The sequence below is a fragment of the Sinocyclocheilus grahami genome, unplaced genomic scaffold (genome assembly GCF_001515645.1).
Source record: "Sinocyclocheilus grahami isolate Dianchi unplaced genomic scaffold, SAMN03320097.WGS_v1.1 scaffold302.1, whole genome shotgun sequence".
Lineage (NCBI taxonomy): Eukaryota > Metazoa > Chordata > Actinopteri > Cypriniformes > Cyprinidae > Sinocyclocheilus > Sinocyclocheilus grahami.
Genome location: NW_015505481.1, coordinates 1,130,403 through 1,151,793, shown reverse-complemented (window position 1 = coordinate 1,151,793; position 21,391 = coordinate 1,130,403). Strand labels below are relative to the sequence as shown.

Below are 21,391 nucleotides of genomic sequence, written 5' to 3'. Positions count from 1 at the left end.
CACATGATCAGTGGAGCAGTGTCGTGTGTAAATAAGGTCCAGTTGGTTGCCTGATTTGTGAGTAGCTGTAGTTAATACTCGCTTGAGATCAAAAGAGAGTGTGGAAGTGTGGAAGTCTGCAGCCTGAGGTTTATGTAGGTGGATGTTGATGTCTCCAAGCATAACTAGGGCAGTAAGGAAAGTTTGAAAGTTTGAGAGCAGCACATCTAATTCTTCCACAAAGTTAACTAGTGGTCCTGGGGGTCAATAAACAACTATAAAATTTGATTGGCTGATTGATTGGCTGCTTTAGAAAGAGCAGCCAATCAAAAGCAAGAAAGGAAGCAAGTTAGTTAAGCAGTTCTAAAACAATATCTGAAGCTGGACTTTGTGTCGCACGCACCTTGAGTGTGTTGTCTCTATTGTAAAGAGCCCGGACATTCAAAACCAATTCTGTCTCTCCTTAGTAGCCTCCTCGCCTGAACACTCACCATTACCGTATCTCACTGGCCGTTACACAGAGAAACCAAAGACTGTGGATGATTCCACTGGGATGATTTGGTGAGAATGTATTAGTAGACATAGGCAAAGTGCGCAGGTTGTTAGGATTGCGCTGCCTACAGTGTGTGATGCATGGTTTGCGAGTGGTAGTGATAGTAGGGATCTAGAAACACATAGTAAGAATTGGTTATAATAACTGAAAACAGAAGGGGAACAAGTAGTAGGAAAGAGAATGATTCAGAAGCGATACTTATGTGTCTTGCCGGTGTCCCTGCTTGGTGGAGTCGAGTCAATGGTCTTTACACTCTTCGGTCTTCACACGAGGACTGCCGCGACCGCTGCCGCGGTATACTAAGCTTTTTATATTAGTCTAACAAAACTCAAATTGAATTCAGCTGGACACACTTTCCTGTTTATCACAACAAATGGCCAAGCAAACGCACGACATTGACAAGTTACGCGATACAGAACGAGACCAAACGCGATTTCAGCACGTCTCCACACAGTAAACAAAACAAGCATTTCCTAGCAACGACAACTGCGCTAAACACGGAGACAAGAAATAAATACACTTACAAGCTGCTTTAAACTTCTGCTGATTGACTGCTTCTCACAAAGAGTATTTCTTTACACTGTTTTGCTGGTGCTTTAACACACTTTCCTGTTTATCACAACAAATGTCCAAGCAAAGCGCATGACACTGACAAGGTACATGTTTTATTAATGTGGCTATTCGAGATGCTTGTATGTCGTTAAGTAGTTTTTGGACTTTTATTTGGGATCTTTACCCTGTGTTTCAGTGGCTTCCACCCTTCGAGACCTTTTCTCAGGGACCCACGCTGCAGTTCACTTTGCGATGGACCAATGACACGGCTGACAGGGGAACGGCACCAGTGGCCAAACCGCTTGCCACACGCAATTCTGAATCCAGCACAGTAGACAGCGGCAAGCCTAGCAATGTGAAGCCGCCACATGCAGTAGGTAAGATCACCAGCACTGGTTAGTGATTACAAGTGAAGATCACTAACATTTTGGTCTTTAAAGCATAACAATTTGTGTGCAGCACTGAGGATAATGGTCATAACAATGACGTTTTATTGATTGCAGCTGTTAATGAATCAGTTGGCGCTGATCTACCAGTAAGAAGAGAACAAACTCATGTCGAACCTCGTCAGAAACTACGTGTTTATTATCAGGTGAGTAATAACAAATGACAGAGTGGGATCTATGTACAATGAATAAACCCCATGAAATTAGTCCCAATGTTGGAAAATTTTCTAACCAATGGGACCAGATTGTTTATACCCGCTGTAGAATTGGTCATTCCAGGATGACAAGTTTTTAATACTAGGGGAAGATCCTCGGTGTTCTGTCTGCCGAAGCCCTTTATCCATTAAGCATGTTTTATTAGATTGTGCTGGTTTTAACTCATTGAGAATTTTTTTTTATTCAGTTAACTCTTTTGAAGATTTTTATCTAGTTAAGCCAAATACAGCCATAATATTTCTTGCCATGAAAATAGCCACAGAAGCTGGAATGGCAATAAACAAACAAACAAATTATCAGGTGAGTAACATGCATCTGCAAATGTATCTGACAATACCAAACCACACTGTACACATAACACAGCACTTATCAGTGATCACAGGCCTTTATATTGACTGTCAAAAGGGTAGGGAGTTTCCTGTGATTCTCTACATCTTTCCACTGTAGATTCTGTTGTATAGTATCACCATGAGAGCGCTGGAGTCCATAAGTCCTGCCTTGACCTTTTGCTCTGACCCATTGTTGGTTTTGTATGGTGAGCTACTGTGTGGTCATGGTCTCTTGTGTCCATCCCCTTGTTTTGTAGTTCCTGTATAACAATAACGCACGGCAGCAGACGGAGGCCAGAGATGACCTGCACTGTCCCTGGTGCACGTTGAACTGCCGTAAGCTCTACAGCCTCCTCAAGCACCTCAAGCTCTCCCACAGCCGCTTCATCTTCAACTATGTGGTAAGAAGTATCTCAAGGTTTTGAAACTGTCACCAGACCACATGGATTATGTAGTCATAAGTGTAATGCCACAGTGTTTACACTTGTTGTGGGAATCGATCTGTAAATGCCTTTTAGTTGAGCTGGGTTAAACATTCATAACCACTTGCAGAGCAACAAAAATACAGTCCATGTTTGGTAGAAGTGTTTATAGTGATGAAGTCATTTTTATCTCACCCAGCCTCATCCTAAAGGAGCCAGGATAGATGTGTCGATTAATGAATGCTATGACGGCTCTTACGTGGGCAACCCTCAGGACATCCACTGCCAACCTGGCTTTGCCTTCAGCCGTAACGGCCCAGTGAAAAGGACTCCAGTTACACACTTCCTTGTCTGCAGGTCTGTGTGGGTTGAAAGTGAAAGAAAGACTGAAAGTATCCAAATTCAAAAATGGTTGCATCTGAGTAAAAAGTTCCACCGTTATTTAAAAAATTTTTTTTTTGTGGTTGCTTTCTTTCTTTCTTTCTTTCTTTCTTTCTTTCTTTCTCTCTCTCTCTCTCTCTCAGTTCTGTGTTCGATACATCGATACGACAATGTATCGTCACAGAGATTTGACGATACGAGTATCGATACAGCTGGCCCTGTATCGATATTGTGGCACGTGTGCAGCAGTGGACCGCGCTTAATTTGAATACAAGAACAACGTTTAAAATTGAGCAGAAAAGTGCGAGGTTTCTAAAAAATAATGAATGGAGCATAATATATAGGCTATAACAAGGTTTAATCTGGCCGCAGAGGAACACTACTGGGTTGCCTGAAATAAAGAGACGTAATCCTGCAAGCTTCCCACTTGCGCAATACGGAAATATCTGCCAAGTGTGTTTGTCAACCTGGCAACCATGTGCACGCGCGCTCTCTCTCTCCACTGTGGATAAATGCACTTGCTTTCTGAAAACACCGGTTTTAGCTTGCAGTTTAGCTAGCTCCACTTCAATATTCTATTCTCAGAAAATTGCAATTAATCAAGGGTTCATTTATGAGAGAAAGAGAGAGAGAGGCTGTGTATGTATGAATTACCACCGTTTTGCAGCGTTTCTCTATTAACAGTAAAGCTGTGGCTTTAATTCCTTTAGAAACAACGATGTTACCAGCTCCTTGTTGAGAAAGATAATGTATCTCTTGAGCAATTAAGCTATTTAGTTGATAAAATAGCGGTGCAGCGCTAAAAAGTTTGTTCCTGAATGTCTCAGTGAGGACGCAACGTGATCTGTGTGAGTGACTGAGCGTGTGCGCGTTAGATACAGAAGACACCGCATTAGTTTAGAACTCTTCTAATTTTTATTTTTTAAACGTAGAGTGCTGGTAGGTTATCATTGCACAAATTAATACAATGTAAATATGATTTAAAAAAATATATTAGAATGAGTGCATTACAATATAAATTTATTAGAACAAGTACATTATTATTTATGGGTTAAAAAACAAGATGCAAAAAATCTGAATATTGTACCTGGTGGGGAGTGCCCAATGTAAACATGAAACATATGCCATTACCTATATTGTACTGTGGTACAGTTATGGAGGCCCTTCATAATGCAGAGGCCAACTGCCTGCTCTGCCAATAGTTAGAAATGGCACTATAGTATGCAGCGTTTAATAAACAGCTGTTTTTCTAAATTCTGCTGAGATGAAATTCAGTGCAGGCCCGTATCGTATCGTGGCCTCTGTATTGTGATACGCATCGTATCGTGACTTTGCTGGTGTTGCACAGCCCTACTCTCTATATGCATGTATCTGTGTGTATCACAATATAGTTATAATTTAATCAGAAAGTGTGTTGGATATTGCTTTTCCATTATTTCCCTCATTAACTAGGCCAGTTATTTTATTTGGATGCTAACCAAAACAAATTGTTCATAAGAAATTAATGATGCAACTGGCATCAGTGCTAAAACAGCTGCTTTATATTTTACAACACTTGAGTTAAAAATAAAACTCAAAACACTAGTGCATTATAAATATCAATGGATGGGCTGTGTTTGAGGTCAGTTGTAAATTGATGAATATATGCACCTTTTACCCCATATCAGTTGAATTCCACACTGACTACCTTTCGAACATTTGAAGTCTGTAAACATTTCTACAGTACATACCGTCATGCCACCCAGGCCTATCACATACCTTGCATCCATTTCTTTGCATCTGGTGTTAAAACGCAATGTTTTGGTTTTCTCAGGCCCAAGCGCTCAAAGCCCAGCCTCTCCGAGTTCCTGGAGCCAGAGGATGGAGAACAGGAGCAGCAGCGGACATACATCAGCGGCCACAACCGGCTGTACTTCCACAGCGACAGCTGCACGCCGCTTAGACCACAGGAAATGGATGTGGACAGTGAGGACGAGACGGACCCGGCATGGCTCAGAGAGAAGACTGTTATGGTGAGGAAGCCGTCAGAAGATCAGTAACCCTTTGGTTCTGTTAACACTGAAGATCCAGAGTAGCATTTACTAGGTCAGATTGACTCTAGATGACAAATCAAAACGGCAAAAAAAAGACAGATGGTGTGCTGTTTGTGACTCAAGCCGGGCTCACACTGTGCGATTTTTAAAAGTCCTTTAGGATTGTACTTGTCAGACTGTACGAACATGATGATCATGTCACACTGTGGGATCTCAGTTGTCATTAATGTCAGACTGTACGACAGTCAAGACGCGTTAAAAACGGGTGCGCGCAAGAAAACCTGTCCGGAGTTTTACATTATCAACTCATACACGTTCAGTGACCGCAAGCTGCATTGCACGCGGGGCTGTAATGTTGGCTGTCATTAAAAGTATATGAATGGCAGCAATACCGGCGTATTTAAGAAGAATAGTGTAAGCAGCACTACACACCCACATGAAAACAGCGGTGCAACTGGTGTTTATCATAGCAAAGGCAACGTATCATGAATTCCGTGAGCGGAGGACGGGAGCGCCGGAGTTTATGCGGTTAGAAGACATTTCTAGCATTAATTCTGATCATGGCTTGTCTTGAAAAACAAAGACACTTTGACGTTCGTCGTAGGAGATGTCACACTGCAGGACTGTGCGCCAAATCTTCTGACACTGCCAGAGAAGTTAATCAGAGGTCAAATTTGATCGTAACGGCCATTAATCGGGCCATTTAATAATGTCAAACCTGCGATCAAATACTACAGATTTTAGCCAAGGATTATAGGAATATTTTAGGATTTTCAGAATTTGTCTCAGACGACCAAATCGTGGCCAAAATAGCACAGTGTGAGCCGGGTTTTAGTCTGTGTGAGACTGAATATGATATGCTTCCACTGACACTACATGTTCAAATCGCATCTGAGGAGGGATGTTACAGCATATCTGGAATTAAGTTGCATTAAATCAATGTTAGTATAAAGGGTTGATTTTTATCTGCGTAATTGCTTTGTTGTTCAGTGACTTTTTATAGTAGGGATGCACCGAATTTTCAGCCACCAAAAATTATCGGCAGAAAATATGAGCCGGGGAAATTATTTATTTATATATATATGGTGCGCCGTGCACAGGTTTCACTCTCCTCTAGCCACAGTCACTGCATGATGTGATGCTCCACTCAATATTCCGCTCTATGAATGTGCGTTCTGCTCGTCTACCGCTCATGCTCACCGGAAAAGCAAAGTTCATTCAAATAATGCGCAGACAGGAAATTTCTATGAATTATGTTACTTGTTGCTGTTTGCAGTAGCGCTACTGGGATGTAACCTGCTGTACTGGGCAACACTGGTAAAATGACGCTATCCACTGATCTGCTCCCCACTGTGCTCTGCTCACATGCGCTGATAATAATAGCTTTGTAGGACTATATATTATTTGGATAATTAGTTAAAAAACTTGAATCTAAAAAATCTGATTCTGTTGCATAGAACTAAATAAAAATATATTGATATTTAATCAATTTTCTGTCCAATTTTATTGTGTAATTTTCAGTAAAAGTGGTTATTTTATTGGCTTGTTTTTTTTTTTTTTTTTTTTTTAAAGTTAGTGTAATTAAAATGAAGTTACATTTAAAAAGTCTTACAAAATTACTTTATTATTTTATTGAATAATATAAAGAATTATTACAAAGCATTTTTGGCTTCGTTTCTGTTTTCGGCCAAGTGCATCCAGAATTTTCATTTCGGTGCATCCCTAGTTTATAGCACCCTCTAAATCTGAAATTGCACACATGTTTTATTTAGCATTTACCATTTTAAGTGACTTTATCTTCACTACCCCTTAGCAAATCGATGAATTCACGGATGTCAATGAGGGAGAGAAAGAGGTCATGAAATTGTGGAACCTGCATGTAATGAAACATGGGTATGTTTTTTTTTTTCTTCTCACTTCTACTTCACTTCGGTCCTTTCTGTTTAAAGTTTGTTTTATTGAATCAAACCTCTCCTATTAAACGCAATCCTTGTTCTGTATATTACAGTGGCCTGGATACTCTCCTCGTATCACCTTACATGTTACGTGAGTTTATCTCTCAGAGCTTGATCACATTTCTGCCAGTAATTCGCTTGTTTCTTTCCATGCAGATTCATAGCTGACAACCAAATGAATCAGGCCTGCTTGTTGTTTGTGGAGCAGCACAGCACCACCATCATCGAGAAGAACCTTTGCCGGAACATTCTGCTCCATCTGGTCAGCATGCACGACTTTGGTTTAGTGAATACAGGGACCATAGATAAGGCCATGGCTCACCTGAAACCGCAAAAAGATGGCCAGGAGCAAGCCAAAACGCAAGACGATGCTGATGGTGGATCCAGCTGCAATGGTGAAACCAGTGTATCAAGTTTAGTCAACACCCAGAATCACTGAAACCTCCTCCTCACACTCTGCGTTGAATTGAGTGTCAGCAGGCATCCGAGAGCCACCAAATTCTGCTCGCTCACACGGTTAAAGTTGATGTCGAGTTAGAAGCAGTTTATGTGGTTCGACAGCCACATACTCTGCAGATCATGATTTTGGCCTGATGTCATCAGAGTTCAAAGCAACTCTTTACTAGGTTCAAATTACTTGAAGATGCCTTTAGTCTTTATGATGGAGTGTACAAGCAGGTCAGATTTTTCTCTTCCCACACAACCCTGTAGCTCTAGCAAATGTTTAGCACTTGTTTTAGGTGCCTGTTTTTAAAAGGACTATGAAAAGATTTTGTTTTAATATATTTTGAACATCAATGGATGGAAATGGCTCCTACAAACTTGCAACTATACAAAATATTGTGCATATTTTTCACAGGGGTTGATAAACTCATTCTGAAAACCTTAACATTTAATTTTTTGCTTGTGTATGGTTTCACCTTTTTTTTTTTTTTTTGTGGAGTTTTTCAGCATTTCAGTTTGTGCCATCCAAGTTTTTAAGTTGCACCACACTTTTTTTCTTTTTTTTTTGACTTGTTTTTCTTTGGAATCTTGGATTGAAGAACATCTACACTGCAGAGTTTATCAAGTTTTTCAGAGCCTTCATTTCACTGACCTTGCAACACAAACATACAGGTACAGGGTACTACAACGCAGTGGGGTGGCGAAGCCTTGCAGAAATGTTTACACTTGCCTAACCCATGGAAACATGGACTCGAAGCAGGGTTTGAACTTTTGGTCTAAATCAGTGCGAAAAGGTTTCATTTATTCTTGTTTGAGTCATTTCAAACTGTCCAGTTCCATAGACCGTGCATCTGCTCTGGTGTCCATCAATTTATCTCGTTTCCACTTGTCCTTCACGGTGCCCATTTGTTTGATTTTCAGGTGTTTCTGAAGAAACCTGTTGTAACGTGTACATGGGTTTAGTGATATTACACGATGGCTTTGCTGAAGGGGACTGCATTCCAGAAGGAATATTATTTTAGACCAAAGTGAAATGGTTATAATGTTTGTCTAGTTGGTTTCAAATCAGAAATGTAAGTCTTCATAGTTGTTGTTTTTGTTGTTGTATGCATCTGTTTTAAAAGAAAGGGATCTGTTTGTGAATCATTACTGCTTTATTTCGCTACAACTGTGCACTGGGTTAAAAATGTTTTTGGTCAATATTGGAGATCAGTTGCTTAACTGGCTGAAGCCGTTGTGTAATTGCTAATTTTTGCGTAACACTCAATACAGCAACGATTACACATGCTGTGGATTACTGATGTAAAGTAATGTCAAAAAAGATACTTATATCTTGAATTAAGAACATTATGAAACCTGCTTGAGTTTCTGAATTTTGCTGAAACGTGCTTGAGGTTGCTCTTTATTTAAAATAAAGATTTTTTTGTTTTACAATTGATACCTCACAAGTTGATGATTATCTTTCATGTTTTTCTTTTGAGTAAACATTTACAAATAAAATAAATCAAGAATTTTTGAAATGTTCCAAACAATTTATTAAATCTCAAATGTTCAGTTGTATTCTTACAGCTGTACTGCAAAGGCACAGACAAAATCAAATACACGTTAAACGGTCACAGTTTTATAAATATAGTATAGATCAGATCTTTCATGGGTTAGTCTGCATAGAGTTACAAATGTTCTCTTCTGCAGTGAGGAATTACATAGTACCTTGTAAACGATGTTTTATCTCAGGAACACACGAGTTGGGTGCTTGTCCTCTCATTTTGTCAATGTTTTTCCTCTGAAATCTCCAGCCAAAGCATTAGAAGCATTACTGTAAGGTAAGCCAACTGATAAAAACATGAAGTGGTTCAGTAAGACAGGTATGCATGTAAAAATGTGAACATAAAAGATCATAAAATGGCACAACACTTAAGCTTAGTGCGAATTATCACATTTCTGTGGAAACCTATTGCTATCTACTGCTCCATATTATTTTGCTGAAGTTGTGAATGAATGGGTTGACACCTTAAACACTCTACCCTGTGATGTAAAAATTAAAAACTACTTTCTAAATGAGAGCACGGAGTACCAGGCAAACACCAATTAAATACTAGTTATATGCCGTCTCTAAACGTTACAGTGTCCTAAATCAAACGACATTCAGCTGTTTAAACAGACTAAAAGTTCTAAGGATACATTCTCCACTTCAGACTTGAGAACTCAAAAGCAGAAAAGATTGTCTGAGCGTAAAAGATTCAGCTTCGTCGTTCGCTATAAAGCATTTTGTTTGTTTTTGTACATTTTTGAGCAGTTTTGAGTGCCTTTGATCTCTGAATGCTTCACCGTAGATTCTTTTCTGTGGTAAACCAGACCAGCATGCTTTGCAACTTAACACCTGCAGCTAAAGACTTTATTAGACTCCTCAAACATGTAACAGTCTCTTTTGCAAATATTTACTGTTATGCAAATACCACAACACCTGTCCATCTGTAATGAGGTCAAAGAGCAGTGGTTGGCGTCATACCTCAGAACAAAGTCTAATGTTATTCTGCAGTGATACGTGGTGCTGATAATAAGAAAAAGGGTAAATGTGACATCTGAACACTGTAAGCACTTGGGAAGTTTGATAACATTAAAGAAACGTGAGGTCTCGAATTCCAGCAGACTGGATCTTTCATCATGCAACAATCAAAACACCAGCACTTTCCATCCAGGGTGCGTGAAGGAGCAGCCAAAGAAAAGGCTGTCCACCACCTGATCCAGCAGCCAATCAAACACCACTTCCCTGTTCCCTGAGCCAATCGTCACCCTCAGCTTGAAGTTTCCACCATCGCTGGGGTTGTTATTGTTGCTCACAGGAAAGAGGTTGACTACTTCCATGTCAAAGGTCACAGAAGAGCCAACAGTGATGGCTGGTAGCTGGTTGGTCATCTCCTTTCCGTTCACAAACACGGCACCTGGAAAATGGAAAGCACACGGTGGCTTGACACTAATGTTTGCTGCAGTCGGTGAGTAAGCAGTGCCTCAAAAAGACACTTTTAATGATTTAAACTATCCATTTCAGTGAATCATTTTAAAATTATAACAAACGATTCATTTGAGTCATTGCTCATAAATCTCCCAGACGACTCGCTCTGTGAGTGTTTAATTGTTTTAGCAATAAACACTAATACTTACCTACTATACCTAATATTTCTTATGCTTTGTTAAACTGATTATACATAACATTAAATATATATATATATATATATATATTTTAGTAATCGAGTATTCTACTGAAAATTCCATCGATTAATCGAGTAATTGGATAAGAAGACCTTTTTCTTTATTAAAGAGCAATACTAACATTTTTATTACTGAAATTGCATATATTAATATTAATAACTGAAAACTAAACCCATTTAGTGCATTTAATTGCCATATTACATTCAAAATGCAAAAACAAATATATAAAAATCTATTTCAAATTACTTTAAAAAAGTTAAACATAGTACAACCAAAAACTAAGGCATAAATCAGATTAATAGTAATAAAAAAAAAATAAAAAAAAACCTAAACATTGTGCAACTTAACTTTCAAGTTTCAGCCTAACTATAGCTCAGGCATGACATAAGCCTTTACTGTCTTCTTAGAAGGCTTTGTGGCTTTTGTAAGAGGCAAAAATTAGTGGACGGGAAGCTAACGTGAAACAAAAACAAGAGTCCATACACATAACATTTATTAACACATGAATTTAAAGTTATTTGGAGAATAAACCCTCTTAAATGTCTCTCTGCATACTGGTGTGTGTTTGTGTGTGTGTAATCCTTTAAAGGAGCATGTGGTTGCAAACTGTAGTTACAGTAAATGGTAGCGATGCACCGAAATGAAAATTCTGGGCCGAAACCGAGAATTCTGGATGTGCTTGGTCGAAAACCGAAAATGCTTTGTAATAATTATTTATTTTATTAAATAATATAAAGTAATTTTGTAAGACTTTTTAATTTAACTCAATTTAAATTACACGGAATTAAAAAAACACAAGCCAATAAAATAACCACACTTTTATTGAAAGAAAATTGGACAGAAAATATATTAATATTAAATATCAGTGAATTATTTTTATTCAGTTCTGTGCAACAGAATCAGACATAACTGTTGTTGTTGTTGTTTTTGACTAATTATCCAAATAATGTATAGTCCTGCAAACGGTTTTTCCTTTCTCAAAATGCGGCGGAGGTGGTACCATCCTGATCATGTGCACACAATGTACCCACCCTTCAAGTGGCTGAAACAAACACTTTTTACACGCTACATATTTTAGGTGTTATAATAATTATAGCTATGATTAAAGAAAATGACAGTTATATATAAAGTTATGTTTTATTTTCTCTCACCTAATATTTTATTGTTATTTATTCTTAAAATAGCCTTATGAAAGGTTTTCTTTTTCCTCAGAATTCTGTGTTGTGTATCTGGTTATCAAATGAAGGCATAAAACATTAATATCATTTATCTTTAAATTATTGAAAATTAAACTATGTAGCAAACAAAGGGGATTTACTATTAAAATTAAAACATGGAAGAAATGTTGTGTGATCATTCTTTTAAAAATAACGTTTTCATAATTGTAGTAGTAGTATGTACATTCTGCTGAACAATAGTAATACATTTTTGCTGCAATGTCTTCAAATTAAACCAGACTTTTATTTTGAAGGGTTGCCGTGAATACCTTTACATTTCTGTGTGTACATGATATGACGCTAGTTTTACTCAAATGAAACGGTCATGAAGTGACTCTCAGAGCAGTGTGTGTGTGTGTGTGTGGTAAAGGAAAACGTGCGTCTCTGCCATTCATTCATTCATAGAGATATGATCGCGTAATACGAGTTAATGCTCATCAGATCGCGTAAATCAGTGGGAAATGAATAGAAATGATGATTTTGTGTAAACAAAATATCAAGTAAACATGTATAAAAATATAAAAACCCTGGCAAAGCTATTATTATCAGCAGAGCATATATAGCGGGGAGCAGATCAGTGAACGAGATTTTACCAGAGTTGCCCAGTACTGCAAACAGGAACAAGTATACTACATAGAAATTTCTTGTCAGCGCGTTATTTGAGCAGACTTCGCTTTTCCGGTGAGCATGAGCGGTAAATGAGCAGTATGAGCGGAATATTGAACGGAGCATCACATGGCGCAGTGATGACGGCTGGAGGAGAGTGAAACCTGAACACTGCTGGGCGGCGCGGCATATATTTTCGGCGGCCAAAAATTCAGTGCATCCATAGTGAATGGACTAAACGATTCTTCGAAGCACATAATTTGCCTAGATGATTTTTTGTATTCGAGTTACTCGAGGAATCGTTTCAGCCCTAGTTGCTTAGCAATGACAGACGCCTCTGGAGCGCAAGCGCCCGAACGCTTTGGGGAAAAAGCAGAGAGCGGCGCCCCTTGCGTTTTCCACACGTTTTTAGGCACGACATGTGAACGGCCCCTTAAGCAGCACAACTGCTTTCAACAATGATACACCTTGATGAAGACTGGAGTAATGGCTGCTGAAAATTCAGATTTGCCATCACAGGAAAATTTGTACAAATATATTCAAATTGAAAAAATGCATTTTAAATTGTAATTATTTTATAATATTACTTTTTTTACTGTATTTTTGAGCCAATAAATGCAGCCTTGGTGAGCAGAAGAGACTTTTTCAAAAACATGAAAAAATGCTAACCGACCTCAAACATTTGAACAAAAATGTATATACTGAACATCTTGAAAAGGTGTATAAATATTATGTTAGTTGAACTATATTGTCCTGTTCATACCATTAGTGGAGATGCAGACAGCCTGATCCCTCTGCAGTGAGTCTGTGGCAGTTCTGCTGTCCGCACACACACCCAAACTGTCCCGCTTATCTGTCTGTCCAGCAGCTGTGATCCTGCGAACAAACAAACGAGAAAGCCAAAAATCAGACACACAACGAGTGAGACATACGATAAGCCTGCTGATATTTGCTACTGTAAAAATGTTATTTGCGATGATTCTGCATCTCTCCGTTGTTTGTTTTTTAAATAATGAATTGCTGTATGTGTAATGTGATCTTAGCCTATTTATAGCATCCCACTTTCATATAGCCCACATTTGATTTGCTATGAGACTATGTGGAAGAATGAAACGCTGATGTACTTGAAGGTGAGGGTCTGGCCACAGAAGTATGAGGGGGAGTTGGAGTACAGAACACCCCCGTGACCAGGCGATGAGTCATTGCGCATAGCGATGTTCTTCCTACTGCTTAAAATGTAGCCATCCACGCCTGGAAGCCATTCTGTCAACGCACAATAAAACAACATTTATGAAACACGTTCACATTCCGTGGTGCTTTATGAGGAATTTCCACAGAAATTTGTACATCATTTACTCCCCCTCAAGTAGTTCCAAACCTGAATGAATTTCCTTCTTCTGTTGAACATAAAAGAAGATATTTTGAAGAATGTGGGTAACCAAACAGTAGCTGGTCCCACTGACTTCCAAAACTACTACTTGAGGGTGAGTAAATGACAGAATTTTCCTTTTTGGGTGAACTATCTAGAATGCTAGGTTTCGTTGAGTCTGTACCGTGGGGTGCGAGTGTGGTGTAGCCGGTCTGCGGGATGCTCCACGGGCTCCATTCGGTTCGGCCCTCTCCTCTGGCACACACACGAAACAGGTGGTCAATGTGCGGGTCAAGATGGAGCACCAGGAACTCGGTGTCTTTTCCAATGTACGCGTCCTCATACTGAGAAGAGTTACCACGACGGTACTGCAACCGGTAGTCCTGCGGGGTGAAGTCATCGTCCACCTACACGCAAACACGCAATAGGTATTGCCAAGAGAGTCATGTGACGCTGAAAATGTCTGATGGACTCGAACAGGGGAGGCCAGACTCACCTTACACCAGCGCACCAGCACACCGCCAGGTCTTTCCACCAGCTCCTCAATCTGGACGGGCGGATGAGAGGCCACGCTGCTGTGCCGAGCCACGTGTGTCCGGAACATATGCAGCAAAGTGTCGTCCAGCTGCGCAGACAGACACGGCACGTCCACCAGCGCAGGTACCTCGGGCAGACTGATGACAACACGTTTTTACATATACTGTATCCGTTCATGATTATACATTAATCTTAGGCAAATCCTCCTGCAAGGTTTAAATAAGGCGCATCAAGTAACTACGTTTGAATAAAGTAGCACAAAACATGCTGACAAATTTTTGAATTCATTTTGTTTATTTTTTACATGACATGCAGGGATAAAGTAAAATCGTGCACACAATTTACTAGGGATGCAACGATACCAAAATCTCACAATATGATAATATCTTAATATGAAGTCCACGTTACGATATTTATTGTGATATTTAAAAAGAGAAAAATTAAGACTTGGGGAAAAAAAGAAAATTTTGTACATTTTAAAGTGAAATGCTGTAATTATCTGCCGTGAAAATAAAGCATAACTGGTTGCCACTGCGCTCCCAAAGGTGAGCTAAACTCCAAACACATGCAATAAACGAGGAACACGGTAAACTGATCGCCTGAACGAAGTGCGCACTTCGCTTTGAAACACGCAGTGAAAACAGACTTGATGAAGGGATTAAGACATTGTGCTTTCAGTTTTAGTTTGTTTGAAAGATTCTGTGCCAAAGCATAATGTAGCAAAACACAACTTCAAAGAGCTTTTATGTTAGAATAAGAAGTTTATATATATATTAAAAACTACACTTTTTGCCGGAAGGCCTATCATTTCATATCGTCATGTGACCACGGTGATATCGAGACAATTTTCATATCGCGATACCAAGATATTGATAATACCATTACATCCCTACAATTTACTAATTCGTTCTCTCGTTTTGAGTAAATTGTGCACGAAATAATAATTTGTATTATCTAACAATTATTCAATTCGTATTCAATCCTACATTCTCATAAACTGATGTAGATGCTTCTCACTTAAAATGATTCCATGCAATGCTGCAAGCTTTTGAGAATGTGTGTATGAGTCAGTTCTATGCAACAGAAATCGTGCACACAATTTAACCCTAACCCTAACCCTAACCCTAACCCTAACTCATTCCCAACTCAAAATAAAACCCAATTAAAGTATCTATTCACTTAAAATGAGAGCACAAATTATATCAAGCACACAATTGACTTAAAACGAAGGAATTAATTATTATATTGAGCGCACAATTTATTTAAAACGAGGGAATGAATTATTATATTGAGCGCACAATTTATTTAAAACGAGGGAACAAATTATTTTCAAAAGCACAATTTATTTAAAACGAGGGAATTAATTATTATATTGAGCGCACAATTTATTTAAAACGAGGGAATGAATTATTATATTGAGCGCACAATTTATTTAAAACGAGGGAATGAATTATTATATTGAGCGCACAATTTATTTAAAACGAGGGAATGAATTATTATATTGAGCGCACAATTTATTTAAAACGAGGGAATGAATTATTATATTGAGCGCACAATTTATTTAAAACGAGGGAACAAATTATTTTCAAAAGCACAATTTATTTAAAACGAGGGAACAAATTATTTTCAAAAGCACAATTTATTTAAAACGAGAATGAATTATTATATTGAGCGCACAATTTATTTAAAACGAGGGAACAAATTATTTTCAAAAGCACAATTTATTTAAAACGAGGGAATTAATTATTATATTGAGCACACAATTTATTTAAAACGAGGGAATTAATTATTATATTGAGCGCACAATTTATTTAAAACGAGGGAACAAATTATTTTCAAAAGCACAATTTATTTAAAATGAGGGAACGAATTATCAAGCACACAATTTATTTAAAACGAAGGAATGAATTAGTAAATTGTGCACACAATTTACTTTTTTTCTCCTGCATGTCAAGCGCAAAGCTCTATATATTTTTTTATTATTATTTTTCTTATTTTATTTTATTGTTGGCTATTTTATGTAACTTTCATGGAGTTTAAAACCAGAAATGCGCAGCAAGTATTTTCCCAAATCTATGAATTCAAATTAAACAACTTATTCATGATTTGCCCCATTTAACAGTTCTTTACATAAGAGTTGTGCCAAGTTCCTTTGTGCTCTCCTTTGTGGATTATGCAAAAGTTATTTGTAAGAATTATTAAAACAAATCTGAACATAATTTTTTGCAGACAAAGTCAGCATGCAAGGCATCACACTAGTCTCATGATAACACATTAACGCTTAAAACTATCCAAACACAAAGATCCTCCTTCAGACTTAAAGGAGAGTTTATTAAGGCCTGTTCACACCAAGGCCGATAACTATAACAAAAACTGTTAAGTTTCTTCATTCTAATTCTATGTGAAGAGGGAATACGACAAACTATAAAAGCAATGACAGCCAATCAGAATCCACCTGACTTTAAAGAGCTTGAGCATTTAAAGCAGTAGATGAAAAAACTGCAGTGTTTTGTATGTTACCGTGAACACGTTTCTCAGTCTTTCTCACAAACTGAGGGATGAGTCATTATTATTTCCTGTTGTATTTCTTCTCTTATAATGAGGCTTAAATGACAAAATGAGTATTAAAGATCAGAAGGATCATTCTAAAACGCTTTCTAAAAGTCTAAAACACTTTCAAATTAAATATCTTTCAAAAGTGTTTATTCTAAAACACAAAATGTATTATTTAAATGGCATCCATAATGCTACAATTTTTGCTGTAATGACTGTAGGCATGTTAAAACCTGATCCTGGGGTACATTTTAATTATGTCAAATGAATCATAGCTAAGGCAGCATGGTTTTATAAAGCTAAGCTTGGGTGATTCAGCACACCCCTGCTGGTACGGTTGCCATCTCTCTGTTAAACTTTGAGCAGATGCGTCACAAAACAGATGAGTCATAAAATCAGGTATTAGTAAAGGTTAGGTGACATGATTTTTTAAATGAGCGCTTTAGTAATTCTGTGAATAATATCTTCTGAACTTCAGGAAAAGAAGGCTTTGCTTTCCGTGTTCTCAAGGTCTGAATCCCCATGTATTCAGTGTTTCTAGACAGGAATTGAGAGTTTGTTAAGTGAATGAGTCTGTGTGCTCCTCACCTGTCCAACTGGATCTGCAGGGCTTTCTTAGTGAAGCTGCCCAGCTTGTCCTCCTTCTCATTTATGCCACAGCGGATGGCAGCCTCCCCTGAAGGGACAGTCATATTACTATATTTATAACTGAACGTTAGGGGCAGTAAAAATCAAACTGTAGCAAATATAATCAAATGAGCTCTAGAGGAAATTACAGCAACCAGGATGTTGTATGGTTTTAGCACTGTTTGTGTTAAACTGTTAAACACTTCAACATTTCATCAGCCAACAATTTAATAGCTGGAAATTATCCAAATGGCAGGGCTCATCTTTCTGCCGGTCCATGTGAGCCAGTAGGTTCACATTTGTACTTGCCCTTTTAATACTTTCAATGACCCTACAGCAAAAATGTGTGTATATATATATATATATATTTTAATGGAAAAAAAATGAATACTTTTTTTTTGCAACATAAATGTATTAAATGCATTAATTTAATTTTCTTTAAAAAAAAAATCAACATCAAAAAAAGTATTCATTATTTTGTTGATTAAATAAAAAAAATTAGATGCTCAGAGCATTAAAGGGATAGTTCACCCAAAAGTGAAAATTCTGTCATTAATTACTCACCCTCATGCCATAAGACCTTCGTTCATCTTCGGAACACAAATTATGATATTTTTGATGAAATCTGAGAGCTTTCTGACCCTCCCATAGACAGCAATGCAACTACCATGTTCAAGGCCCAGAAAGCTAGTAAAGACATCATTAAAATAGTCCATGTGACATCAGTGGTCCAACCGTAATGTTATGAAGCTACGAGAATCCTTTTTGTGCGCAAAGAAAACTTTATTCAACAATTTCCTCCCTTCTCACGCATGTGTCGTGGTACTGACATGAGGGTGAGTAATTAATGACAGAACCTTTTAAGCCATCTTTATCGCTGAGCCTTGAATAGCCACATTTTCACACAGTTTGATTAGATACTTTCAGATAATCAAATTGCTGCTATTCGATTATTTATCGTGCCACAAGCTGACATAGCTGATCCTTGTCTTGCACAAGGCTAAATCTAATTTTCTGATCTGATTAATACCTTCTCATAACAAATGATGGTCTTTACATACTTTTTTTACTTCCATGAAATCAGATTAGTGTGACTGTAGTTGAAGAATAACTGTAGTCCTAGCAATGACGGGCCAGTCTCCCTTCCATTGATCTGACAGACTCACCCTCTCGGAGCAGCTCATCAGCTGTGCTGACTCCATGCTCAATGAGCTTCTGACAGTCATCTAAGGGACTGACACTGTCTAGCTCGATGTTGTCGACCTCTTGCAGCAGAGCGTTCAGCCTCTCGGTCAGCAGTCGACTCACTGCTGTCTGCAGCTCCTGGAAGTGCCGCTGCAGAGCCTCGCGCGTCTGACTGGCACTGCCCCGCACCTGAAAGAACATACAACATTTGCATACAACTGTCTCCATTGCATTGAGATTTTGTGGACAGTTCAGGAAAACATTTCCTCTGTAAAGCTTGATAAATGCACATTTCCTGATTTTAAGAAGTAACTTCAATCTAGAACATTCAGACAGGACTTTTTTTCTAAACAATGTTTGAATTCCAATGATTGGCAGATGTGGTCTGTAATGGCCTGTAATTTCATAACTGGTAAATTACAGTAAATGAAAAAGTGTGAATTGTCAGCATCATTACTCCATTCTTCAGTGTCACATGATTTTTCAGAAATCATTCTAATATCCTCATTTGCTGCTCAAGAAACATTTCTTATTATTATCAATGTTGAAAACAGATGTGCTGCTTAATATTTTGTGGAAATTTGAGGATTTATTCATTAATAGACAGTTCAAAAGAACAGCATTTATTTAAAACAGAAATACTTTATAACAGTATTGTCAATTTTGATCAATTTAATGTGTTCTTGAAGAATGAAAGTACTAACTGATTCCATGATGTTAGCTGAAAACCATTAGGTTATGTGCACTATATTAGGACTTTTTTTCTAAACAATGTTTGAATTCCAATGATTGGCAGATGTGGTCTGTAATGGCCTGTAATTTCATAACTGGTAAATTACAGTAAATGAAAAAGTGTGAATTGTCAGCATCATTACTCCATTCTTCAGTGTCACATGATTTTTCAGAAATCATTCTAATATCCTCATTTGCTGCTCAAGAAACATTTCTTATTATTATCAATGTTGAAAACAGATGTGCTGCTTAATATTTTGTGGAAATTTGAGGATTTATTCATTAATAGACAGTTCAAAAGAACAGCATTTATTTAAAACAGAAATACTTTATAACAGTATTGTCAATTTTGATCAATTTAATGCGTTCTTGAAGAATGAAAGTACTAACTGATTCCATGATGTTAGCTGAAAACCATTAGGTTATGTGCACTATATATTTTTTTTTATAAAGGTTATGTGAGGAAAAAGTTACTCAATTCCTACAGGATTAAAATAAAAGTACTGTACAAATTTAACACGTCAGAGGAAAGTAGTCCTCTCTGAATAGAGACTGAGTATAAAAAAGACAAGCAGACAACTACATAATAAACCCATAATACATTTGAATGCAAAATACAATTCTACTGTTATAGAATACAAATACTGTAACACCAAATCAACCAATTTATTCAGAAATGTAAAAGTGTACATTTAGTCATCTGTGTAAGTCACGTAAATGTGCCACTGTCTAGTTTTGTTTATGAAGTGTAGGTCTGAAAGCGGAAATGGTGAAGTGAATGGCACATTTCAATTTTCTTGATGCATCTTTCAGACTAACTGCTTCACCTTCCGCAAAATGGAGCCAAGAGTGACAGGAAGCCTGGCGGTTTTCAGAGTAAAAAAAACCAGTTCCTCTTGTAAGCATGAAACTTGCAGAAGAAGGTTAGCTTGGGCTCGACAATGTCACATTATCAATGAACATTTGTATGTTCATTAATACATGCTTCAATTGAATTATTGCCCAGTACACTATAGCTTAAAACCTAGTGAACGATCACACACAAGCACTCTTCACACTGACATAAAAGGAGATGTTAAAAGCAAAATTACGCGCTGTAATTTTAAGAATTCCTTGAGTCATATTTCTGGAACGAGGAAAAATCTCATTCCCTTATAATCAGTGAAACACAACGCAGCCCTGGGCAAAAAACACGTTGACAGAAACACACACAACAGACCGCAGTGCAAATGTGTTGAGGATTTGCACCATGGAACTCGACAGACTGCCGTCACAGTGTGTGTAGGTAGAGATAACACCCTGTCATCCAGGAAGTGGGAAGAGAGTCTAAAATAACACAGATAAAGTGGTGCAGGATAAATGGATGAAACCCAAAAGAGACGGTGTTGTTAATCAACATTAGTGGAAAGTTCCAGGCTTCGCTTTGTTTGCAGCTGATGCAGGAAATGCTTCTGTCCAGAGACGTGCATCATTCTTCATACGTTGAAGTCTTATCAGGATCATTCGGAACATTTAGAGCCAGGACAGAATCCTCTGCCTAAATATTGTTATTCGTGACAATGCGCTGCAAGGTTTATGTGGAGGGTGGAGGCAGGATCTCAGGGCTCTGCTGCTTTGGGTTTTTTGGGGGGGTGACTAGAAGTGCTGACTCCCCATCACAGGATGTTTAGACTTAGCCCAAAAGTGCTGGATCTCTGGGAAAAGGTGAAGTCCGTACGATCCTACAGAACTCTTTAGAGCAAATGTATAATGTCATATGCACACTGACACACATGGACACAATGGGTGGGAATCAGCAGGGACTTGGCCAGATATACTGATATCTGGGTCAAAGTAGAATAATATTCTTGTAATTCTTTGTTTAGTTTAATATGGTTCAAAATGATATTCTTAGCCTGTTCTGAGTTTGGATATTGGTCAAATTCAAATAACTGCAACAGCCATTTTACCTTCCCATTAAAGCCCAAAATCATGCTCGTTTACTGCATAGCAAATCTCTAAAGAGAAAAAATTCAAAACCTAATATATATATATATATATATATA

The 21,391-nt window shown here is 37.9% G+C and overlaps 2 protein-coding genes across 5 annotated transcripts in view; one reads left to right on the top strand and one right to left on the bottom strand.

Annotated features, from left to right (window-relative positions):
* Positions 1-8,810, top strand: part of LOC107601261 (polycomb protein suz12-A-like) — a 17,211-nt gene extending 8,401 nt beyond the window's left edge. The window contains exons 10-17 of one of the 4 annotated variants that reach the window (XM_016293379.1): positions 1,281-1,461; positions 1,588-1,676; positions 2,333-2,476; positions 2,697-2,854; positions 4,692-4,890; positions 6,725-6,804; positions 6,920-6,952; positions 7,023-8,810. In XM_016293379.1, coding sequence (XP_016148865.1) covers positions 1,281-1,461; positions 1,588-1,676; positions 2,333-2,476; positions 2,697-2,854; positions 4,692-4,890; positions 6,725-6,804; positions 6,920-6,952; positions 7,023-7,305 — 1,167 coding nt within the window. In that variant the 3' untranslated portion in view covers positions 7,306-8,810. Of the gene's footprint in view, positions 1-1,280; positions 1,462-1,587; positions 1,677-2,332; positions 2,477-2,696; positions 2,855-4,691; positions 4,891-6,724; positions 6,805-6,919 lie in introns of all 4 variants that reach the window. The other 3 variants (XM_016293382.1, XM_016293380.1, XM_016293381.1) reach the window with 3 other exon arrangements.
* Positions 8,811-8,832: 22 nt separating this feature from the next.
* The window catches only part of LOC107601262 (cytokine receptor-like factor 3), a 16,605-nt gene continuing 4,046 nt past the window's right edge, over positions 8,833-21,391 (bottom strand). Inside the window, exons 2-8 of the mRNA XM_016293384.1 lie at positions 18,596-18,803; positions 17,391-17,478; positions 14,209-14,386; positions 13,897-14,119; positions 13,468-13,606; positions 13,107-13,219; positions 8,833-10,252 (exon numbers count right to left, since the gene is read on the bottom strand). Of these exons, the coding sequence (XP_016148870.1) occupies positions 9,984-10,252; positions 13,107-13,219; positions 13,468-13,606; positions 13,897-14,119; positions 14,209-14,386; positions 17,391-17,478; positions 18,596-18,803 (1,218 nt within the window). The 3' untranslated portion in view covers positions 8,833-9,983. The remainder of the gene's footprint in view (positions 10,253-13,106; positions 13,220-13,467; positions 13,607-13,896; positions 14,120-14,208; positions 14,387-17,390; positions 17,479-18,595; positions 18,804-21,391) is intronic.